Source organism: Cnephaeus nilssonii, assembly GCF_951640355.1.
Source record: "Cnephaeus nilssonii genome assembly, chromosome: 5".
In the NCBI taxonomy this organism is placed as follows: domain Eukaryota; kingdom Metazoa; phylum Chordata; class Mammalia; order Chiroptera; family Vespertilionidae; genus Cnephaeus; species Cnephaeus nilssonii.
This window is the reverse complement of record NC_137076.1, coordinates 28,434,825-28,456,442: the sequence shown is the minus strand read 5'-3', so window position 1 is coordinate 28,456,442 and position 21,618 is coordinate 28,434,825. Positions and strand designations below refer to the sequence as shown.

At 54.2% G+C, this 21,618-nt stretch overlaps 2 protein-coding genes across 3 annotated transcripts; one reads left to right on the top strand and one right to left on the bottom strand.

The window, feature by feature from the left end:
• Positions 1–10: 10 nt before the first annotated feature.
• RPL36 (ribosomal protein L36) lies at positions 11–1,852 on the top strand. 2 transcript variants are annotated; one of them, XM_079771311.1, is made up of 4 exons: positions 11–146; positions 328–422; positions 1,467–1,601; positions 1,726–1,852. In XM_079771311.1, the coding sequence occupies exons 2-4, from the start codon at positions 330–332 to the stop codon at positions 1,813–1,815; spliced, it is 318 nt and encodes a 105-aa protein (XP_079627437.1). In that variant the 5' UTR covers positions 11–146; positions 328–329; the 3' UTR covers positions 1,816–1,852. The 2 variants fall into 2 exon arrangements, with proteins under 2 accessions (XP_079627437.1, XP_079627438.1); XM_079771312.1 differs by having other exon boundaries at positions 111–202.
• Positions 1,853–1,969: 117 nt separating this feature from the next.
• LONP1 (lon peptidase 1, mitochondrial) lies at positions 1,970–21,269 on the bottom strand. The gene is made up of 18 exons (XM_079771309.1): positions 20,806–21,269; positions 18,408–18,496; positions 17,628–17,747; positions 15,663–15,891; positions 13,071–13,132; positions 12,411–12,540; positions 11,854–11,937; positions 11,356–11,576; positions 10,025–10,163; positions 9,049–9,227; positions 7,047–7,134; positions 6,546–6,668; positions 6,349–6,465; positions 4,730–4,870; positions 4,200–4,365; positions 3,375–3,589; positions 3,132–3,296; positions 1,970–2,286 (listed from the first exon to the last, which is right to left on the bottom strand). Exons 1-18 carry the CDS (start codon positions 21,238–21,240, stop codon positions 2,110–2,112), a joined length of 2,880 nt encoding a protein of 959 aa, XP_079627435.1. The 5' UTR covers positions 21,241–21,269; the 3' UTR covers positions 1,970–2,109.
• Between the last annotated feature and the right edge of the window lie 349 nt (positions 21,270–21,618).

Sequence of the window (21,618 nt, the reverse complement as noted above, 5' to 3'; positions counted from 1 at the left end):
TACGAGACCGCAGGAAATCCTCCAGCCGCCAGGGGGCGCTCGCAGCAACCCTGCCTCTCTGGCCCGCGCAACCCGTGAGGAATAGATATCCCAGAGTTCCGCGCTGCGCCAGCCCTTCCGCCGCGGCAGCCATTGAGGAGCAGCAGGTTAGTTCATCTCGGCGCTGGTGGGATCCACCGCCATCCGTACCCCAGGGCCTCCGGTAATTCCCTTGGGGTAATGGCTGGGTGTAGTGAACGACTGCGAGGGGGCCGGGACGCTGCGTTCTGGGCAGCAGTGGCCGAGCCGAGACTTACCTCTCCCCCCTCTCCCCACCCTTGTCCGCAGCCATGGCTCTGCGCTACCCCATGGCCGTGGGCCTCAACAAGGGCCACAAGGTGACCAAGAACGTGAGCAAGCCGAGGCACAGCCGCCGCCGCGGGGTGAGTTCCGAGTCGCGCGCTCGGGTTGCTTCTGGTAGTGAGGGGGGAAGGGCTTTCCGGGCGGAGGGCACGGCCCGGCCACAGGCTCCAGGCTACCGAGAGTAGTGGGGAGCCCTGCGGTGGGCTGAGCGGCAGAAAGGGGGTGCCGGCGGGCCAGAGCAGTGAGTGAAATACCTAATATGTCTGCCCGGCGAACGCCCAGCCGGGCCATACACCACCACCCTCCCGCCCGCGGGATGGAAGCAGGGGCAGGTGGAGCGAATTTGGGAGCGGGTTTTGACATAAGCAGTTTGCCCACTAGAATAGGCGTCGGGTGGAGGTTAGCCAGCTGATTCTTTGGAGTATCAGGTTGAGGCGTTTCAGGCAGGTCAGGATTTATGGGCCTCTGACTACCTAAGAAACGTCCACACCTGTAGAGAATTTTCATGAGTTTATTTGAGCCAAACGGACAATTGCCTGGAAGCAAGATCTAAAGTTTTCCCAGAGGTTAACAGTTCTGCAACTTCTGAATGCATTTTAAATTAAGGAGGGAATTTAAGGAAGAAAGCAAGGCGGGGATTGGATTGCAGGATGGTTAAGATTATGTGCTCTTGAGGGTTGTCACACCCTCGAAGGGGATTACTCTGGCATTGTCATCAAAGGTGTTAACCTAGATGCCCAAGAACAGTGGCCAGGGTTTGCTTGAAAACCTTTCACCAAAGCAGTTACAGGCCTGGAGCATGACTACCCACAAAGACTTGCTCATAATTGAAGACTTTCCTGAGCAAGACTTGTGTTTGTTACAGGACCCCTTTTTTATCCACTTTATTAAGTAGCCCCAACTCTGCATGGCAGCTTGTGTCCGATGGGAAAAGATTCCTGGCCCAGCCACAGCCTGTGGAAAGGACCAGGCATGACATGCTGTGTTGCCATTGGGGGGTGGGGGGTGGGGAGGATTCCTGCTTCCATTGTACCAGACAGAATACTCCCGGCGGAGGCCCAGACGTGACCCTAAGGGTCTGGGTTTGGAGCCCTTCGTCCTGATGGCCTCCCTTCACCCCGCAGCGCCTCACCAAGCACACCAAGTTCGTTCGGGACATGATCCGAGAGGTGTGTGGCTTTGCCCCCTATGAGCGTCGTGCCATGGAGCTGCTCAAGGTCTCTAAGGACAAGAGGGCCCTGAAATTCATCAAGAAAAGGGTAGGTGGGCAGTTGGTGGGGTGGGATTGGGTGGAAGCATTTGGCCTCTTGCTAGGCAGGTGCAAACACATCTGTGCCCAGAGAGTGGGATGGGGCCCAGGCTGATGGCCCGCCTTGCTTGCAGGTGGGGACACACATTCGCGCCAAGAGGAAGAGAGAGGAGCTGAGCAATGTCCTTGCAGCCATGAGGAAGGCAGCAGCCAAGAAGGACTGAGCCCCACCCCGTCTGTATAATAAAACCTGTTCAGAAACCTGCGGCTCCTGTGCTGGCATTGCAGCTGGTCCATATGGTAGGCACAGAAAGAAGACACAGGTAGTACTAGAAATGGTCTTTAATCATAATTAAATAGTTCATATATGTCAGATTCCGTGATCAAGTTGTAATTGAGGTCCTTGGGTTCCGGGCCACTTGCCGAGTCCTGGTGGCTCAATTGCCCAGAGCCCCTTCCCCCCAGTGCAGTTTCAGCTCAGAACGGGCCTATCCGCACCAGCAGTGCCTAGGCCACCATCACCGCTCCACAGCGAGGGCCTCCGCCTGCTCCTTGGGGAAGGCAATGTCAAAGATCTCACAATAGTGCTCCACAAAGTGGACCTCCAGGCCTTCAGTGATGAAATCAGCTAGATCCCAGAAGTCCTTCTTGTTTTCTGCTGGCAGGATGATGCATGTCACTCCAGCACGCTTGGCCTAGGATGGGTTAGTCATGGGTTAGTCCAGGAAGGCTGCAGGGACCCAGTGTGCTCCAGGAGGGGGAGGACTTGGTGGGCTCCTGTTCGTAGTGGCCCAGAGCAGTGCTCAGATAAGGGCCCTGGCTTCTGAAGAAGTCTAGGGCTGGTCGTAGGAGTGTGGCTCCTTCAGAGTCCACCACAAATGACTGCCCAGCACCGTGTGTGAATCGGCACCCATTGCTTTACCTTTAGAACGGGTGGGGAATGTGAGGCCAAGGCCCAAAAAATCATGTGGTCTGGCCCTGCCAAGGCATTAGAGTTAATTAGATGTTTGACCAAGTGTAGCAGGTTAATTTTTAAGTTGATAACTTTGTGTGGCCCACAAAGGATGCTATAAATACCCAAATGAATCTTGCCAGAACAAAGGTTCCCCACCTCTGCTTTAGAGGTGGGGCACCTAAAAATGCAGTGAAAGAGAAAAACATTATTTTGAAAATGTAGCCAACACTTGAGATTTTTTGAGTCTTACTGACCATCCTGCCCAATCTGGAGTATACTAGTCAGAGGGCAGTGGAGGCTCAGGAGACAGTGGGGCTCTGCCAGGAGTTGGATACGTAGGGGAGGGGATGAAGGATCTGCCCAAGGTTCTCAGTGCCAGGCCATTGAGAAGTGGGCAATGAAGCTAAAGACCTCATTCCTCAAGGAGCCCACAAAGCCACAGAGGCATTCATTTTGGGGAGGGGGGGTTCCAGGTCCAAATCCCATGCTCACTGTAAAATGGGCCATTAGATGGGTCTGCTGTGCCTTACCTGTCAGAGGACTGACTACATGGCAGTGGAGGGTGGGGAAGGGAACAGCACTCACCGCAATGGTCTTCTCTTTGATGCCGCCCACTGGCAGGATCTTGCCTGTGAGGGAGACCTCACCGGTCATGGCCAGGTTCTGCCGCACGGGCCTGTCCATGGCCAGTGATAGCAGCGCTGTGACGATGGTGCAGCCAGCACTCGGCCCATCCTTGGGAGTGGCGCCCTGGTGGGGAGAGGCAGGTGGGTGGTCGTCAGGCCCAATGCAAGGCTGCTTGGGGGGGGGGTGGGCACTGTGGCTCACCTCTGGCACATGCAGGTGGATGTGTGAAGTCACCAGGTACTCATTAGTGGGGTCATGCCGCATCAGGAAGGCCCTGGCAAAAGTGTAGGCAATGCGGGCACTCTCCTTCATCACCTCCCCCAGCTGGCCTGTCACCTCCAGGCTCCCGTCCTTGTCCTTGCTGTTCTTCTCCTGAGGCCGCCTTGGGGATGTCTCGACAAACAGCGTGGAGCCTCCTGGAAGACAGTGTGTAGGGCTTGTGAGCTCCGAGACAGTTCAGATTCCCAGGGTAGCCACTCCTCAATGCTGGGCCACTGTCTGCAACACTTCCTCACCCTCCTCAGCCTAGCACCTTCTCTTCCACGTGCCAGCGCCCATGCCGCCTAAGGGAGCCACTGTGCACTGGCCCTACATTGTGTACCCACACAGGCTGCCAACACCAAGTTCTTACACAATAGCTCTAAATATAGTCCAAATAAGCAAACTTTTTGCAACCAGAGCTCACTTCCTTTACAAACACCCCAAAACGGCACAACCCCTGCCAGCAACCCCTGGGCTCTAAAAGACCCTGAACCCCAAGCAGAGCAAAGTCACCTAGACACTGAAGTTCCCTCTCACCCCTTCCCCTGCTGGGTGGTGTCCCAGGGTCTCATGCTGTGAAGGACTGTCCCACATGCAAACCGGTCACAGCATCACCTAAATAAAGCTCAGGGAGCACACCGGCCACCTCTCCAACAGCCCCATTCCCTTGGCCTCATTGTGCGCCACCGGTCAGCCAGAGGGCGGTTCAGAGCAACAAAGTACAAACTTGTCCAGAGGACAAACGGAAGGACACATAGCACTCACCCATGGCGGTCCAGGCCAGCCCCATGACCACGCCAGGCGGCGTCACTTCATACATGCGTTCCACAGTGAACACTGGCTTCCCCACGAAGTCCTGCAGGTTCTCAGGTGTCACCTCCACGGACTCAGCCTGACCACTGACAATCTTGTAGGCGGACTTCCTTAAGACCTGGGGCAGGTGTGGCAGGATGATGGGCAGCCGGGCCACAGGCCCCCACTCACCACCTCCATCTCCTTTTGCTTTAATTTTTAAATTGTGTAAAATGCACATCACATAAAAAAATGTACCATTGTAGCCATTTCTAAGAGTAAAGCTCAGCGGCATTAAGTACATTCACGCTGCTGTGCAACCATCCCCACCGTCGATCTCCAGAATTTTCTCAGCTTCCCTAACAAAAACTCCCCAGCCCCTGGGCACCCGCCATTCTACTTTTATATCTGAGTCTGACTGCTGGGGACCTCACAGGAGTGGGGTCAGACGGCATCGGCCCTGTGTCTGGCTCCCTTCTGTCACATCACACCCTCTAGCTCACCTTCTCCACCTGCTTCTGCAGGTTGCGCACTCCGCTCTCCCGGCAGTACTGCTTAATAAGGACGGTCAGCACGTCCGACGACAGCTTGGCCTTGCTTTCATCCAGGCCGCACAGGGCACGGGCTTGAGGCACCAGGTACCGCTGGCAGAGAGGAGAGCTCTGTCAGGACCCCCCTGGGTCCTTCCCCACCCCAGGTCTCAGGATCCAGGGCCCACCGCCCAGCCACAGATCCCTGGCTGGTAAAGACAGGACTGAGGTGGACCCTGCCTTCATGGAGCTCTGGTCCCTGAGGAAGCTGGGGTCGTCCAATGAACACAGGTGTCAGGGCAGGCTAAAGGGTGTCACTGATGGTGAAAGGAACCAGTAAGCTTGGAAGGACGGTAACAGAGTATCTGGGCAGAGCTCAGCGGGTGCCAGGACCCTGAACAGAGGCCCGCAACCTACAGACCCCCAGCCAGCCACCCCTGCTCCTGCTCCATCCTCTGCCCAGATCCAATTGCTATCCTCTCTCCAGGTGTCATCTTAAGATGTCACTTCCTTCAGGAAGGCCTCCCTGGTTCCTGGGCTCACCCCACATACAGACAAGGTTATGTAGCTGCTGCCCTGAGCAGACAGAGGCTCCATGGTCACCCATAGCCCAGCACAACTCCTGCTGTACAGCAGTCTTTGGACAGACAGTCCTGAGCACTAGGTAGGGGACAGAGCCGACTGACTCTGCAAGTTGGTCCTGGAGCTCCCAGAAGTCCTTGTGTCCCTCCTGTCATCCCTTCAGGGGTTTGAAGGAAGCCCCCACCCAGACCCTGAATTAGCCCATCCTTCACCGGGTTGAGTCCTGTGGATGGAGGACAGACATGGCAGGGAGTCCCAGCACCCCTGCCACCCAAGCTCCTTGTTCCCTCCCTTCCCCTGGGCCCTGAAATCTGGCCCAGTGCCCGTCTCCGGGCTGCAAAGGCATGGAGGGAGAGAAACCCCTTTCCAAATAGTAAACACTGCAATGGAAATACAAGACTCCCCTCTGCAGCCCTTCCCTATGTCTCATCCTGTGTCACTCTTTTTGGCTGTTCCCAAGGTACATCCTATATAATAAACCAGTAAATAAACTGTTTTCCTGAGTTCTGTAAGCTGCTCCAGTCAACTATCAAACCTGAGGAAGAGGTTGTAAGAACCCAGCTTATAGCTGGTCGGTCAGAGAGGCCGGGACTTGTGAGTGGCTCCTCAAGTTGGGGCAGTTCTGTGGGATGAGCCCGGAACCTGGAAGTTCTGCTGCTAACCCTGGATAGTGTCACTGAAATGCAGGACACCCAGCCAGAAAACTGGCTGGTGGGGGCAAACACCCCACGCCTGGTGTCAGGGGTGTGACATTATACAGTTTACAACATGCCTCAAGTTACTTTTGGTCATACATACATGACACAGGGGATCAAGTATCCTGTCTCCCTCCTCCTCAGGTTTGATAGTTGACTAGAACAGGACTGGGAGCTCTGAGAGCAGGGGCACTGTGGACTGCACCCCCAACTCTAAGTGCCCAGTACTTAAGTGTGCACTCAGATGTTCCTTAAGCCTGAGCACAGTGGGGCACCCCCTCCCCAGGGCTTGACAGATGGGATACCTAGCCTCACCTCTGCAATGGCAAGCTTCTCCTGGGCCACATAGCCCGACACGTTGATCATCTCCATCCGGTCCCTCAGTGGCTCTGGGATGGTCTCAATGACGTTGGCCGTGCAGATGAACAGCACCTAGGGGAGCCAGTGTGAGGTGCTGGAGGACTGGCCACCCTACCTCTCCCTGCCAGGGTCAGCCCCCAGGCAGGACACACCTTGGATAAGTCCACGGGCACGTCCAGGTAGTGGTCCAGGAAGTTGGCATTCTGCTCAGGATCCAGCAACTCGAGCAACGCTGACGAGGGATCCCCCTGGTAACCCCGGCCAATCTTATCCACCTGGAAGGGTATCAGAGGGCAGATGGTGTTGGCACCTTGTCCTGCCCCTTGCACCTGTTCACCAGGTACTAAGGCGGGGGAACCAAGAACTGGGGAAGCCCTGAGAAGGGACAAGAGGGTTGGCCTCACAGCGTGACTGTGGGCAGACATGGGGTGCTCTGGGGCAGGAGAGGGGTCAGTGTCATGAGATGGCCTTGCTGCAGTGAGGCTGCCCACGGTGACTCAGGGACCATCGAAGCCACAGGGGCCATGGGTGTCATTCTGAACAGACTGCCTGGCCAGAGCTGCCCGGAGCTCTGGGCTAGGAGGGCCCAGGAGACAGCGTTTGAACCTCAGGGAAGCACAGCCACAGCTCAGCCCTCTGGGGCCCACACACACCTCGTCTATCAGGATCAGGGGATTCTCGGTCTTGGTCTTCTTCAGGCACTGTATGATCTTTCCCGGCATGGCGCCCACGTATGTCCGCCTGGGAAAGAGGGCATGCTGGGCGGTCAGTGCCTGCCTCATCCACTGGGGGCCACATGAGCACTCGCAGGCCCAGCTCCCTTGGAGATCCAGGACCTCAGTGTGCCATGTGCCCTCTGGGAGGAAATGCTGGCCGCTTCTGGCCAGGCCAATCTGCAGAGCACTCAGTCACCCCAACCACCTTTCCCAGCTCAGATTCAGGGCAGGGGACAGATTCATATCCAGGTCTCACTCAGACCCATCCCCCAGTCAGCACCTCCTATCCAGTGAAACCCAACAGAACCAGAAGACCGGGAGCAGCCAGAAACCGGCACCAGGAACATCCCCAACACCTGGGGCAGGAAGAGAGTGAGAGCTGAGAGAGGAAGAAGGTGAGGGCAGCGAGGAGACAGGGGTGGGCTATGTGGGCCGAGGGGAGCTTGGCAGTTTTCAATATGATAACAGCAGTCAGTTAGTTCCCCGTCCTTGTCCTTGTTTGGAATCCCAGACTAGCATCAGTAAAGAGCGCCCAACTGCCCATCCTGGGCTCCTCTCCCCAATGACCTCCCTACGTCAGACTGCCTGTACTTGTGCAGAAACTCAGCCAATGCTTCTCACCCTGGGGAGTGGTCCTTGCTGCAGCTCCTAGGCAGTTCCCAACTAGAGCACAGGAGGTGCTAGGATCCCCTCTACCTTCCCTCAGGCTCATCCCTAACTTTCAGCCTCCTGCTCACCCAGCTCAGAGGTCAGGCAAGAACCTTCCCAGCCTCTAAGTCAGCTCCCTGCACACCTCCACCCTCAGAGGAGGTCTCCCAGGAACATCTGCACCATCCCAGCCTGGAGGCCTCCAATGCTGTGTGGGCCCTGTCCCTTCTTGACCCGTCCTGGAGCTCACACAAGGCTCTGTGCCAGGAAGCCGAGAGACTGCCCACCTCCCTGCGGGTTCGAGACAGTGAAGGGTGGAGGTTACACCCAACTTGCCCTGCCCAGTGGGTGGCCAAAATATCCATGTTTTTAGAGACAACAAAAAAGGAACTTTTAATACGGACTCAAATCATCCTTGAACACTAGTTTGCCAGAGCTTGGGGGCAGGTAGAAAGTCATGTGGCCAGGTACAAGGGAGAACAGGAAAACCTGTGGGTGGTCCATAGAGATAACGCATCTATTAGTCATTAGGGAGAAGCACCAAGAATAGCATATGACAGCGCTACCTTCTCCCCACCCGGCCTCCCCACCCACCTTTGAACACTGTGGCAAACAGAACAGAGACTAGTGTTCTGCTACACTTGTGTCTCAAGCAGTTTACACTTTTCCAAGAACCAACCTGTGTGGAGGCCAGCATGGCGGGAAGCCCCATGAGAACGCAAGATCCTGACTGCTCCCCAAGATCCTGACTGCTCCCCGGAAGGGTGCCAGGCACAGGACCAGGTAGCTTTAACCAGTTAACTGCCACGATGTTTTGAATTTAATTAAAAAAGGTCCCCTGCTTGCGTCTATAGACGCTTATGGTGTACAAATGGTTAAGACCCGGGACACAGAAGATACCAGCCCCTGCTCTGGGTCTGATGAGGGAGGAAAGAATCAAGACAGGTGCTCAGGCCTCACAGGTGTGGGCTGGCCCATTCTCACTGGGGAGACCACCTTGCCCCTCACTATAGTTCAGTCACTAGTCAGATGGCCCAGGCAGAATGGCAAGCACCAGCCCTGGAACTCTGGTGGGGCTGCGGGGGAGTTGCTGGTGGGAACTAAGCTGGAAATGCTGACAAAGCCCTCCCTAAGAGGTCAAGATTTGGATCCAATGTTTGAGCACCTGGATTCAGCCGGGCCTAGACACCTGAGCTTTTCAGTTACTACCTCCAGTGTGAGTGGAGTTTACTCCTTTGCCACCCCATTCACTTTAACCAAGGCAGGAGCAGATCCAGGAGGCTGGGCCTACCTGTGCCCCTTTATCTCGGCCACATCCGTCATGCCACCGACACTGAAGCGGAAGTACTCTCGGTTCAGGGCTCGAGCGATGGAACGGGCGATGCTGGTCTTGCCCACACCAGGGGGGCCGTAGAAGCAGAGGATCTTGCCCTGGGTCGAGCCTCGGAGCTGGCTGACGGCAATGAACTCCTATGGGCAGAGGTGGGCTCTCATAAGACAATCAATCACTCGCCGCTCATGGCCTTTGTGGAAAGTAAGGGCTATGCCTGACATGAGCCTGGCCACCTTCTGGTACTTTCTAGGTTTCTGGGGGGTGGGAAGGGACAAGGCCTGTCCTGGAGGAGCCAACCTGACTGCAGGTGTCATCTGCCACAGGGTGGGATAGCCTGTGGCACCGATGGGACAAGTAGATGCCAGGAGAACATGTGTGACCGACAATCAACTATGGATGACCACAGTACAGGCCCATCAGCCAGCTCCCCCACTTAACAGGCTTTCTTCCATATCATGGATCACAATGGCCTCCTCCTTTCTCCTGGTCTGTCCACGCCCCAATGCCCTCAGCCAGGCCTGTTTTCTTCCCATTGTAAATCTTTGAGCCCCTGGAGCAGGGCAGGCTGGCTCTGGCAGCCCCAGACATTTCTGAGCCAATCCAACACCTCTGGCCAGGGCCCTCTACCGCTTACCTTCCTGAACCCCTCTGTACCCTTCTAGACCCCCACATTCACCATGGGGCTCCTCTAGGTCTCCCCAACAGTACAGAGGCGGGGGGGACGGCAGAGGGCGGGGGAAGAGATCCTGGGCCCCAGCCCCTGAGGCATCCAGACCCACATGCAAACCCAGACCATTACAGACCATGCCTCTCAGCATCCACCCTAGGTGCAACAACCAAGTGCATGGGATGTGGGAGTGGTGCCCAGCGGAGGGTTAGCCTGGTCTGTGCCCAGGACCCTGGGGCCCACAGAAGAGGGTACAGACGGCCTCACCAGGATGCGCTTCTTGACGTCCTCCATCCCATAGTGGTCCTCCTCCAGCACTGCCTGGGCACGGGCCAGATCCAGGTTCTCGTCACTGTACTTGCCCCATGGGATGGACGTCAGCCAGTCCAGATAGTTGCGAGTGACACTGCCACAGGACAGACCAGAGTGGTGAGTGGGGCCCAGAGAGGCACCTGATCCCTGCTGTTGCAAATCCACATGGCTGGTACCCACTGAGCCTAAAGCGTGAACTACACCATCGGCTGCCAGCACTATGGAAAGCTATCTCAGTGAGGGCCACACCACAAGTGCCAGGCCCCTTTCCCAGACCAGAGACACGGCGAGCATGGGGACTGCTTAGGGTCTAACACCATGGAAGGGACAGTGGTTAGAATGGAGGGGACAACCTAACCCAGGGCAAGTGAAGAGACTGAAGCCTGGATGATGGCAGGTCAGCATTACCAAGAGAGTAACCTGTGCCTGGGAGTTGTGTGTCATTGACAGGGGCCTAGAAGAGGCCCCCTCACTAGGATCCTAATAGGAGACTGTATCATCAGTTCATGTTTTAAGGCTCTAGTTTATGAACACTTGGGACAGCAGCATGAAAGCTCATTAGCTGCCTGAGGAAGAAAAGCTGGGGCGCCTTTAGAATGGAGGCGTCAGCATCTCCCAGGGTCCTGTGGAAAGAGTGCTGCCCTCCCCAGACATCCTGAGCCAGGGAGGGGCCTGGTGCTTGGGTCCTCCCTTCAGAAGGGCCGTTCCAGGACCAGCCAGTCCACAAACTGCCCGGGAGCAACGCCCAGTCCCTGGGATCTGACACCCCAGGCTCTGAGCCTCTCTGCCCAAACCCTGGGCAGCCAGCCTGACTCACAGCCAGTGTGGGAGGGACAAGGACCGCTGGTCAAGGCTGAGTCCCCAACAAAATACGCTTACTTCCTGGCTGACTCTCAAAGCAAGAGGGAGGCCAGAGGACCGAAGCCAGGGGAAGATAGTGACCTCAGGGTGATGGCTCAGGGACTCCTGGTTCTGGCTGGAAGCACTGGCTTAGAGCCATATGTCCTTGGGTTCAAATCCCTGTCCCAACCACCAGCTTAGAGGCCCTGGTTACTGACTTGACTTTCCTGAACTGTGATTTCTTCATCTGAGAAATGGGGGTGACAAAGGCAGGTCCCACACAGGGTGGTATGAGAGGACCGATGCATGTCACGGCTGTTTAAGACAAGTGCCTGTGCCCGTGCCGGTGGCTTTCTGGGTCAACATCCCAGACCCTGCCAGCTCACAGGCTCTTCTGAGAGCCAGGTGTGACGGAGGAACCAGCACCGCTGCCCCCAGGCACTCACTTGAACTCTGAGGAGTGGTTGTCTAACAGGCCCAGCTTGCTCAGCTCCTCATCCACAACATCCATGACGTGCTTGGGGACGACGAGCTCCTTCAGCCGCTCACGGAACTTCTCCTCAATGGCGTCCTTGTCCTCCTTCTCCAGGCCTAGCTCCTTCTTGATGATCTTCAGCTGCTCTTGCAGGAGGTACTTGCGATGTGTCTGCTTGATTTTCTCCTCCACCTGCAGGGCCGAGAAGCTGCCCTCAGACCCGAGAGTACACAGTCCAGTCTTGGAAAAAAGCTTTGCAACCTTTCCCAATCTGGTTCCCGTTTCGAACATTTTCCCCAGGACTCTGAATGCGGAGAGCTCCTCCCCTCAAAGGGGGATGGTCAGATGGAGACCTCTTTCTCTGGGTTCAGCCGCGAGGATCAGTTGTAAGTTTTAACCTAATGAGTTTCACAGCCCAAGTGCACGCACAGAAGCCTTCTCGGCTCAGGGCTGTCCCCACCCCACTTACCTCCCGCCCCAGGCGCTGCTGCAGCTTGCTCAACTCAAACTCCTTCTTGAGGAGGGACAGGGCCTTATACAGTCGCTTGGGAATCTGCCAAAAAAGGAGAGATCAATCAGAATGGTTGTCCATCTCTGCAGGGATGGGGGAGGGGAGATCAGGGCACTCAGCAAGCTTTTGCTAGAGGGAGCCTAAACTGTGATAGACCACCAGCCACACGTTAACAAAAAGAGGCATGCACCTCTGTTTCAACAAGCCGGGTTCTGGAAACACCTTCTACAGATAAACTCCAGCAGTTCTATAAGCTGTGTGGATCAGGATGTTTATACAGGTGTTGTTTGTAACAGCAAAAGACTGGTGACAACTCAAATATGCCACCACTAAATCATGGACACCACCTGATGGAATACTATGCAGCAGTTAAAAAGAATGAGGGAGCTGGATGTGCATGAAGGACATGTGTTGATGTGAAATCATCTCAAAAGGGAGCTGAGGACACCAGCCAGCCTGGGAAGCGGCCCAGTACACAGAACAGAACCAGCTCAGTGCATGTGCGGACAACTCACATTGGTCTCCTCCAGGACATCCTGCAGCTCGTGGGACTCTGCTCCAGTCAGTGCAGCACCCATGTCGCTCAGGTAGATGGGGTTGTCCACCACCCTCTGGCCGGCCTGCATCATTTGCAGCACAGACTCTCTGGAAGGGACAGAGGGACACTGTCATGGGGCACGAGGACCATGACAGCAGCTGGGACTTCACTCCTGCTGGCCCTCAGTCTCCTGGTCCCTAGCAGCACTGAGAGCCAGCATTGCATATGGGCCTCCCCAGCTTCAGGACCAGTAGGGCCTCCTTGTCCGAGAGTCATGAGAGTAACACCTCCAGCCCTGATAGAAGCCCCTCCAGCAGCCACGTGGTAACCTCATGAGATCCCCCTTCACCCCAGCTAATGACAACAAAGACTTCCAGGCAAATCCAGATCCTTGTTAGTAGGAAGAGGCAAAGAACCTGGGCCAGGTCAGCCATCCCACCCCAGGATGTCCCTGTTAGAGAGGAAGAGGCTCCACCTGCACAAGACTGGGCCTGGGTGTCAAATTCTTGCCCCCAAAAGGTTCTCTACCAGGACACTCTTGAGAAAAACTTCTGCCGACCCAGGTGCCACAGAGAGAGCCCAGCCTGGCCTCAGGAAGGCTACCAGATTCCGGTTGGGGAGGGTGCACGACACCAACCTGTAGAGTGGGTTCAAGGCAATGATGTCCCGGATGGTCTTCACAATCTCAGCTGTCAGGGCCTGGCAAGAGAGAAGAGTAGCATGGAACATGGGGTCCTGGGGCCAGTGGTGGGGGGGCACTGTGGCCCTAGGGAGCCCCTCCCACCTGTTCCTGGCCAAGGATGGCCTTAGAGACCCAGGAGCAGAGCCAGAATTCACTAGTCACGGGGACACCGAACCAACTGAGCAAATACTAAAACCAACTCTGCCTCCTTACACCATTCTAATCTTAGAATGAGGTGTTTCGGGGCAGGGGAGGGGGATCCTTTCTTTTTATTGATAGTATTAAAAAGGGAGTGGATGTTTTCTTTACTTTTCCTCACAACTGACACTCCTCAACCTTGGCCACAAAACATACAGTCTGTGACTTCTTTGCCTGAAATCTGCCCGAGTCACTAGGGCTCTCATCCTGTTCCTCCTGGAACTTTGCCACAGGTCCCTTTAGTGGTGGGGCCCTAGGCTGTGGACCCATGGGTACTGCGTTACTTCTTTCCTTTGTTCCCTGCCACAGTGAAGCTGGTCTTGTTCTGGCAGGACCACCAGGCAGTTTATGACACACATACCCACACCTCATTTGTTTCCAGAAGGCCCGGTTTGCAGCATATTGTACTCCAATGAGGGCACCAGTGGGCACGAAGCAAGCAGCCACAATGGCTGGGGTTTTCTAGTGTAATCTCGTGGTATCTACTTATTGGATTTGTCCCTGAATTGCCCAAGTTATCTTTATAGAAGGAAGCCAGCTGAAGGTCCACCGCCCTTGCGTGAACAAGGATGAGTGCGCTGTCTCTCCAAGGTCCTCGATTCTTTTTTCTTTTCCTTTTTTATTCAAGTCCTTGTGTTGAGGGCTGACTTTCATTAAATGGCAGTGGGGGAGCTGCTCTGCTACATACAGGTCGTCTACAAATGGGTTAGCACCAGGTTTCCCACGAACGTGCATTGCATGACAGGCGGAGTGGCGGCCCCATTTCCAGCCCAACACAAGGGGCTCTCCGCACCAGACCCCCAGCCTGCTCCTTGATTCTTTTCATAACACAATCTGTCTTTGCCTTTCCCCCACTACACAATCCTCATAGGAAATTCTGAAGCTGTGCTGTTTATGACATACAAACCCACACCTCAGTTCGGCAGCCACTGGTAGCTATTCACTTAAAATGGGTGTTCTGCCGAAACCGGTTTGGCTCAGTGGATAGAGTGTCGGCCTGCGGACTCAAGGGTCCCAGGTTCGCCCTAGCTGGCTTGGCTCAGTGGATAGAGCGTCAGCCTGCGGAATGAAGGGTCCCAGGTTCGATTCCGGCCAAGGGCACATGCCTGGGTTGCAGGCTCGATCCCCAGTAGGGGGCATGCAGAAGGCAGCCGATCAATGATTCTCTCTCATCATTGATGTCTCTATCTCTCTCTCCTTCTCCCTTTCTCTCTGAAATCAATAAAGAAATATATTTAAAAAAAAAAAAAAAGGGTCCCAGGTTCGATTCTGGTCAAGGGCATGTACCTTGGTTGCGGGCACATCCCCAGTAGGGGGTGTGCAAGAGGCAGCTGATCAATGTTTCTCTCTCATCGATGTTTCTAACTCTCTATCCCTCTCTCTTCCTCTCTGTAAAAAATCAATAAAATATATATTTTTAAAATAAATAAATAAATAAATAAATAAATAAATAAATAAATAAAATGGGTGTTCTGTTGCTCAGTCACACCAGCCATAGGTAGAGTGCTTAATAGCCACAGGTGCCGAATTGCAAAATATTTCCACCACCATGGAAGGTTCTCCCAAACAGCGCTGCTCTAAAGGGCCTGGGCGGCCCTGGACTGCTGGTACAGGCCAGTGGCAAATGCAGCCAAGCCCCTTCCAACACCCAAGGCTGACATCACCAACGAATCACAGCACTCCTCCCTCGGAGCTCAGAAGCTGCCCCAGAATCCTTCTCAACACAGTGCCTTGGGGCCCTGGCTGGGTAGCTCAATTGGTTAGAGCATGGTCCCTATACGCCAAGGTTGCAGGTTCGATCCCGTCAGGGCACATATAATAATCAACTCATGAATACACAAATTAAGTGTAATAACAAATCAATGCTTCTCTCGCTCTCTAAAAATAAATTTAAAAAAAAAGAAAAGAAAACATAAAAACCACAGTGCCCCAGAATCAGACCAAAGCTATTCACTATATTCCTACCCAGCGGTCACCCTGTCTAGAACTTGCACTAGAAGAACTGGTGGAAGGACACTCCCACCACCACCTCCAAAGCTGGCTCACCAGGAAGGCTTTTCTTTCCTGCCTCAGAGCCCGGGTTCCCGAGGAATGTGCCCTGCTTCCCCTCCCCAATGCACCAGGTTTGGGGGGAAGGCTGGAGGCACCTGCTTGGAGATCACAGGCTGGGGCTGGACCTGGGTTCAAACCCTGCCTCCTTCGAGAGCAGCTAAGGACCCCAGTGGATTTCCTTCACCTTTCTCATCCCAGTTTCTCCCAAAGACTTTTGTGAGGGAAAGTATGCTTTGCACTCTCCAACAATTTGAGTGCTGCAACAGGCTAGCCCCTTACTCAGGAGTGCTGACTCACCTTCACTTCCTCTGTGACCTGGAAGTCCTCATGGACAACATTCTCGACTTCCACCATGAGCACCTCGCTGGGGGTGCCTGAGTTGGGCTCCACCACCACCTCCATCTGGCGCCTGGCACCCAGATCCTCCTCCGCCTCCTTCTTGCTCCGCTTGGGCTTCCGGCGGGGCTTCTGCTTCTCAGCCTCGGCCTCCTCCGGCTCCACCTCCAGCTGTCTGCTGATGTGAATCCTGTAGCCGGGAGCGAGGCAGAAATGGAGCTGCTGAGGTTGGGAGGGGCCCTGCCCTAATGAGGCCCCCAGTGCTGATAACTAAGGGTCCTGCAGGGCCCAGGGCCCTAGGGCAGGGTAACTACAAACTCTGGAGCTGAAGACTGAGCTACTTCCTCAGAACCCAAAGACCAGGGTCCCCCTCTGCCCTCAGACTCCAGCAGACCCATCCACTCCATTCTCACACCAATGCCCTACTGTCCTCCACAAACTCATGGATGAGCCAGTGGAAACCAGTTCTGGGGACCATTACAAGCTGCCACCTCAGCAAAGCCCATCTCTGGGACTCTGCCTGCCTCTCTCACCCTGGAGCTCACTCCTTCGTGTTGTTCAGGTCTCGATTCAAGGGCACCTCCTCAAGGAGGCCAGATCCCGTCACCCTGCCCATCTTCATCTCCCCTCCTCCCTAAAGCACCCACCACCATTTGATTTCAGCTTGTGACCTGTTTTCATGCCTCTGGTGTCCCCCACTAGGGGTGCTCCCCAAGGTGGCCCCGTCCTGTCTCTCCATCCAGGTGTTAAACGACGTGTTTCACCTCCCCTCTGTCACACAGGTAACTAACAAAGGTGCCTTCCTCAGAGGAAAGGCCTGTCAGCCAACACAGATGCCAACTCAGTGCCCAGCTGTCATCAGCAAGGTGCACAGAGAAAAGGAGGCTGGGCCTCGGTAAGTCCTGGGCAGGCCTGGCCTCAGGAGAGAGGGCTCATTCTATAGGGCACCTCATTCTGTAAGGCAGGGCAGTTAGCAGCCACCACTGTTTATTAATTCTGACTGAATCTTATTCTCTTCCCTCTGGCTCATGAATCCTTCCAGGACAGAGAGGAACAGCCTCTTCCCTCAAACAGACTAGCGGGAACAGGTGAAGGGTGTGGAGGCTCAGTGCAGGGAGTGCCATCAGGACTTGCACAGAATCAGGGCCCGGCACAGGCCCTTTCCCCAGAGTGTATTCTGGGGTGCTGCCCAGCTGACCCAAGAAAAAGGCTAGATGAGAAAAACGGATGGAAGACTCTGAATTCAAAAAATGCTGTAAAGTATCTCCAATGAGGGGCTTTTCAGAACATTCACTGTATCTTCACTACACGTTATCAGCTTGTACTCTGACATGTTCTCATGTATATTTGGTCACAGGACTCTTGTGAAGCATCTCACAGGATCAACGTTCCTTGGAACACATGTGAAAAGCTGGTTAGTTCCTCTATCGAGAGCTTCAACCCTAAGCTGACCTTGCAGATTTTTTAAATCGTGATATTTACAAGGGCTTAAACTGGACTTATAAACATATGCAGTCCTTTGACAGTTAAAAATTCCATGGACCGACAAAGAAGCGTGTCTGAGTGAGAAACTGCAAATTGCAAAGAATGACAATACAGCATTATCTGCAGGCAGACGCAGACACAAGCACTTGGAGGAAAAGCAAGCCCAGCTGTGAACAGCGGACACCTAGACATGAGGCAACTTGCTACTTTCTGTTTTTGTGATGCTTAGAAACGACTTCTCACTGACCACCCATACTGCCACTTTAACAAAGGAACTCTGAGAAGGGAGGGTCCAGAGGTGACATGTCTTAGCCTCCATCTCCAGCTTTGGTGTAGTCACTGTAGTGAACAGGCTGCAGGGATGACTGAGAAGGGTGGGTCAGTGCTGGGACCTGGGAGTACTCAGAACCACCCTCCCCATTGTCCCACAGACCCCCGAACCTTCTGTGTCCCATGACAATCATGCGCAGCTTGTCTCCAAGGTCCTGCATCTCATGGATCTGGACAAATGTTCCTGTGTGGTAGATCTCGTCCAAGCTCTCGACCACGTCGGACTCGTTACTGAGGGAGAGAGACACAAAGGAACATCAGCACAGGCTCTCTAATTCCCATGGAGTGTCTCAGGCTAGGTTGGAGGAAGGAGAGACGAAAAACTCAACTGGCCTGGACTGAAAACCAACAGTGACCTCCTTGCTCCCACAGGGGCTGTGGAGCCCAGTGAAGTACCTGCCAGCTAAGGAATACCAGCGGTAACTGCACAGGCGAGTAGCTCCTGGCCATGAGGCATCCTGGATGGAATTTTCATTCCATTCCAAAATCCCAGGACAGAGCCTACTCAGGACACCCTAGGCTTCTCACTTGGAAGTGGAACTAAATTTCTGCCTGGAGTCAAGGTGGACATATCCAAAGCAGTAATATCTGCCCCCTTCGCTCTGTGCTGAAGCGGCCTTGCAGGTGTGCGTGTTTTAACACCAAGGGTCCTCAAGGTTAATACCTCCCGCCCCCCTTATCTTGACAAGGCATGAAGCCCAGCGCTGCAAGCCGAGCCTTCAGTCCAGGTTATAAAGGAATGCTTGGCTCTTGGCCGAGTCCCCTGTAGGCTCTACTTGGTTTCTTTCAGATCAAGGGTCAGAGGTCCAGGCTACTTTAGGGAGCAGAACTGGTGGTGAGCTACACTCCAGGGCGACTTCAGCAAAGGAGTGAAGGAAAAATTACACTTACGTGTCATCTCTCTTTAGAAAGACGCCGGCATATGGCTGGGCAAGACGGACTTTCCTTCTTAGCAGCTCAACCAACTTCTTATTTTTAACCTAGCATGACAATGACCCCAAAGTGAAATGCAGGGTAGGTTTTCTAGCTGACATTTTGATAGCAGCTCTAACATTTTCTACATTATTCTCTGGGGACATGCTAATCTGATCCAGGTCACTAACCAACTTAGTCCAGGAACCCCTGAACCAAAAACAAACAAAAGACAGATATATGAAGAAGGGAGTGGTACAGGGTTGAACAACTGCACTCCTCAGTGGTTCTCCCCCTTCCTAAAGAAAACTCAATGTAGACAAATGGCCAGAACTAAGCAACTGATTCAATTTCAAAAGCTGTTTCAGTCTAAACTTTACTGATTTCATCAGTGTCAGAAGAACTACACTAAACGTGTGTAATTCAAATGTGGCCCACCCCATAGGATGATAACTTCCTCTAATTTTCACTGAAAGTATTTCCCAATCACATCTTTACCCTATTTATTGATCATTGAAACCCCCAAGATCACAGCACATTTTCTTGATGTCATTTCGGCGACAGGCAGAGGGCTAATGATGTCTCCTAGGAAACAGCTGATGGGGGTGGTGCACAAATTTCTTTTAGGGTTCAAATGATTTCTTTCAAGCCTGCGATAATTCCCAGACCAGACTGCCTAAACTTAATGGCTCTCAATCTTTAGTATACATAGTTTCTGATGCAGGAAATCTAAAGAGGGCCTGAGAATTTGCATTCTAAACAAGCTCCCAGGTGATGCTGCTGGTCCAAGCACCAAAATTTGAGAAACAGTGTTTTAACTCTAACAGCAGCTCTTAACTTAGGGTCCTGGCCCCAGAGGCCTAGTAGGGTAGAGAGGACTGCTGATGGTGGGTCAAAGACGGGAAAGAGGTCTCCAAGGCAGGCTTCTGAAATGTCTGAAGAGCCCCACATAAAAAATAACAGGTGCAGCTGCTTACTATTGAGGCATACTAAGCACCAGGCACCATTCTGGATCCTTTACATGACCTCACTTATTTCCCACAACAACTCTAAGACAGAAGATACTATTATGTCCATTTCACAGATGAGAAAATGAAGGCCCAGAGGAACCGCTTGCCCAATGTTACAGAACTAGGGGTGGTGGAGTCAGCTACAGGGTCTCACCCTGGGGCCTCCAAATAACCACTACTCAACATCAAGGAAGGCCCTTGGGAGAACAGCTCAGGCAAACATAGTCAGCAGTGCAAAACAGGAGGTGGAGGGGGCCTCTTCTGTCCCCTCCTCGCTGGCTGGCTGCTGCCCCTCTGTTTTGTTCCTTTCCAAGGCATCCCTGAGATTTACTTAGCAGAAACTAGGGTGAGGGGGAGAAGCTGGAGGGTGAATACAGAGGTTGACTCATTGTACGACCTTGCTTAGACAGTTAAAGATAACCTTTCTCCTCCATGGACTCCAGTTTCCACATCATTAAAAAAGGGGTGGGGTGGGGGAGGGAGGTATTTGTGTCCTTCCTACTCTAAAATTGCAAGTTCCTTGCACTCACAATGTTTTCTCTCTATTACATCACCCTAGTTCCCCACCCAACCCTCCCTTTAGGTTTCTTAGTCTGAAACGACCTTGTTTCCTGCCTCTTTCCATTACAACCTCAGTTCCTTAGGCACAGGGACTGTTTGATTTGTTTGCTGCTGTACCTCAGTGCTGGCCACATGGTAGGGGGTTAAGAAGACTCTGCCGAGTGAAAAAAACCATCGCTGCACCCCTCGGAGAAGATTCCTCTCCCACCTTCCTCCTCAGCGCCTTGCTCTACTACTCCCTGTAGTACTTATTATCTTCCAGCACATACTTTACTTACTAATCTTGTTAATTACTTCTTGCTTCTCACTAAAATGTGAGCTCCAAAGGCAGGAATTTTTGTCTTGTTCACTGCTGTACCCCTAACAGCTAGAACTGATCTTGGCACAGGATCTAGAAATACTTGTTTAAGAAAGGAATTAATCCTGATCCCAAAGGGGCTCATAACCAGAAAGGAGGCCACTCTGGGGAGACGGGGTTACAAAACATTTACCAACACCTGCAGAAAAGTAACTGGCCGCAACATTGCTTTTCTGGTTCTTCTCAGAGCCGGATTTCTATGATTACACGCTAAGTGCACAGTCCTAAGCTCGTTTGGGTTCAACTCCCCTTAAGAGATCCTAGAGGAGGAATGTGGCTCCAGTTCACCAAGCTAGTGAGTGATACGCAGACAAAATTCCAACTCCTGCCTCTGATAAACTTCGTGTCTGAAAAACTTTCGAGAAATGAGGGTGCTAAACTTTCTCTCGGCCCAACTCGCTGCTTGCAGAGGTGGGGAAACGGAGGACAACGTAGGAGATCTCATTACCTCGATAATCTTGATAAAGCGCGGGAACACCGGATTGCGGGTGACGGCGATGAGTGGCAGGTGCGGGAACACGTCCGGGATGGTCATAGGTGTCAGCGCCGTTATAACGGGGCCTTCCCCGCCGCCCGCGCTGCCCCCCGCGCCGGCGGCGCCATCCTCCACGCCGCCCTCAGGGGCATCCTCGCCACCCGAGAATCCGCTGCCGCCGCCGCCGCGGCTGTTAGCCTCCCAAAGCCCCCGCCACTGGCCCGCAGCCGTGGGGCCGCGGCCCCAAAGCGCCCACGGAGGAGAAGTGTCGCAGGCCCGCCGGCCTCTGGGCAACCACGCTCCGGCCGCAGTTTGGACCCGCCCCCCGGCGACAGCCGGCAGTGGCCGCCGTAGCGCCCAACACCGCGCAGCGCCCCACAGCCGCACGTACCCTGTGCCCGCCGCCATGGCCCGGCCATCCTGGTGGCGCACAGGGCTTGCGTCATTTCCGCTCACAGGACTGCAGTGTACGTGACGTCGGGAGCGTGCTCCGGTGCCTGCGGGGCGGGGTCCCGGAAAGAAGAATTGAGGGGACTGAGGCTTGGAAGAAAGTGGAGGCGGGGCCTGAAGAGGGGGCGGGGTTCCAGCTCCCTCCACAAATCCACCTCTTCCAGCCAACCAGCTGGCACCGCCCAGGCCTCTTCGGGTCACGTGGGGGTGAGCACGCGCTTTAACCCGCAGGAAAAGGACCAGCTGTCGCTGAAAGTGAACCTTCGCGAACGTGTGGAGAGCCTCGTGCACACGTGGGCGCTTAGAGGGCGTGCGAGTGATAGGCGCATGCTCAGG

What these genes read in the sequence shown, in the direction of transcription:
- RPL36 (XM_079771311.1), top strand. Translation starts at nt 330, where the DNA reads ATGGCTCTGCGCTACCCCATGGCCGTGGGCCTCAACAAGGGCCACAAG. An exon ending in GGCACAGCCGCCGCCGCGGG is followed by an intron (nt 423 to 1,466) that starts GTGAGTTCCGAG and finishes TTCACCCCGCAG; the next exon opens with CGCCTCACCAAGCACACCAA. An exon ending in TGAAATTCATCAAGAAAAGG is followed by an intron (nt 1,602 to 1,725) that starts GTAGGTGGGCAG and finishes CCTTGCTTGCAG; the next exon opens with GTGGGGACACACATTCGCGC.
- LONP1 (XM_079771309.1), bottom strand. Translation starts at nt 21,240, where the DNA reads ATGGCGGCGGGCACAGGGTACGTGCGGCTGTGGGGCGCTGCGCGGTGT. An exon ending in AACCACTCCTCAGAGTTCAA is followed by an intron (nt 10,164 to 11,355) that starts GTGAGTGCCTGG and finishes GTCCTGTGGCAG; the next exon opens with TGTCACTCGCAACTATCTGG. An exon ending in GCTGGCCTGGACCGCCATGG is followed by an intron (nt 3,590 to 4,199) that starts GTGAGTGCTATG and finishes ACTGTCTTCCAG; the next exon opens with GAGGCTCCACGCTGTTTGTC.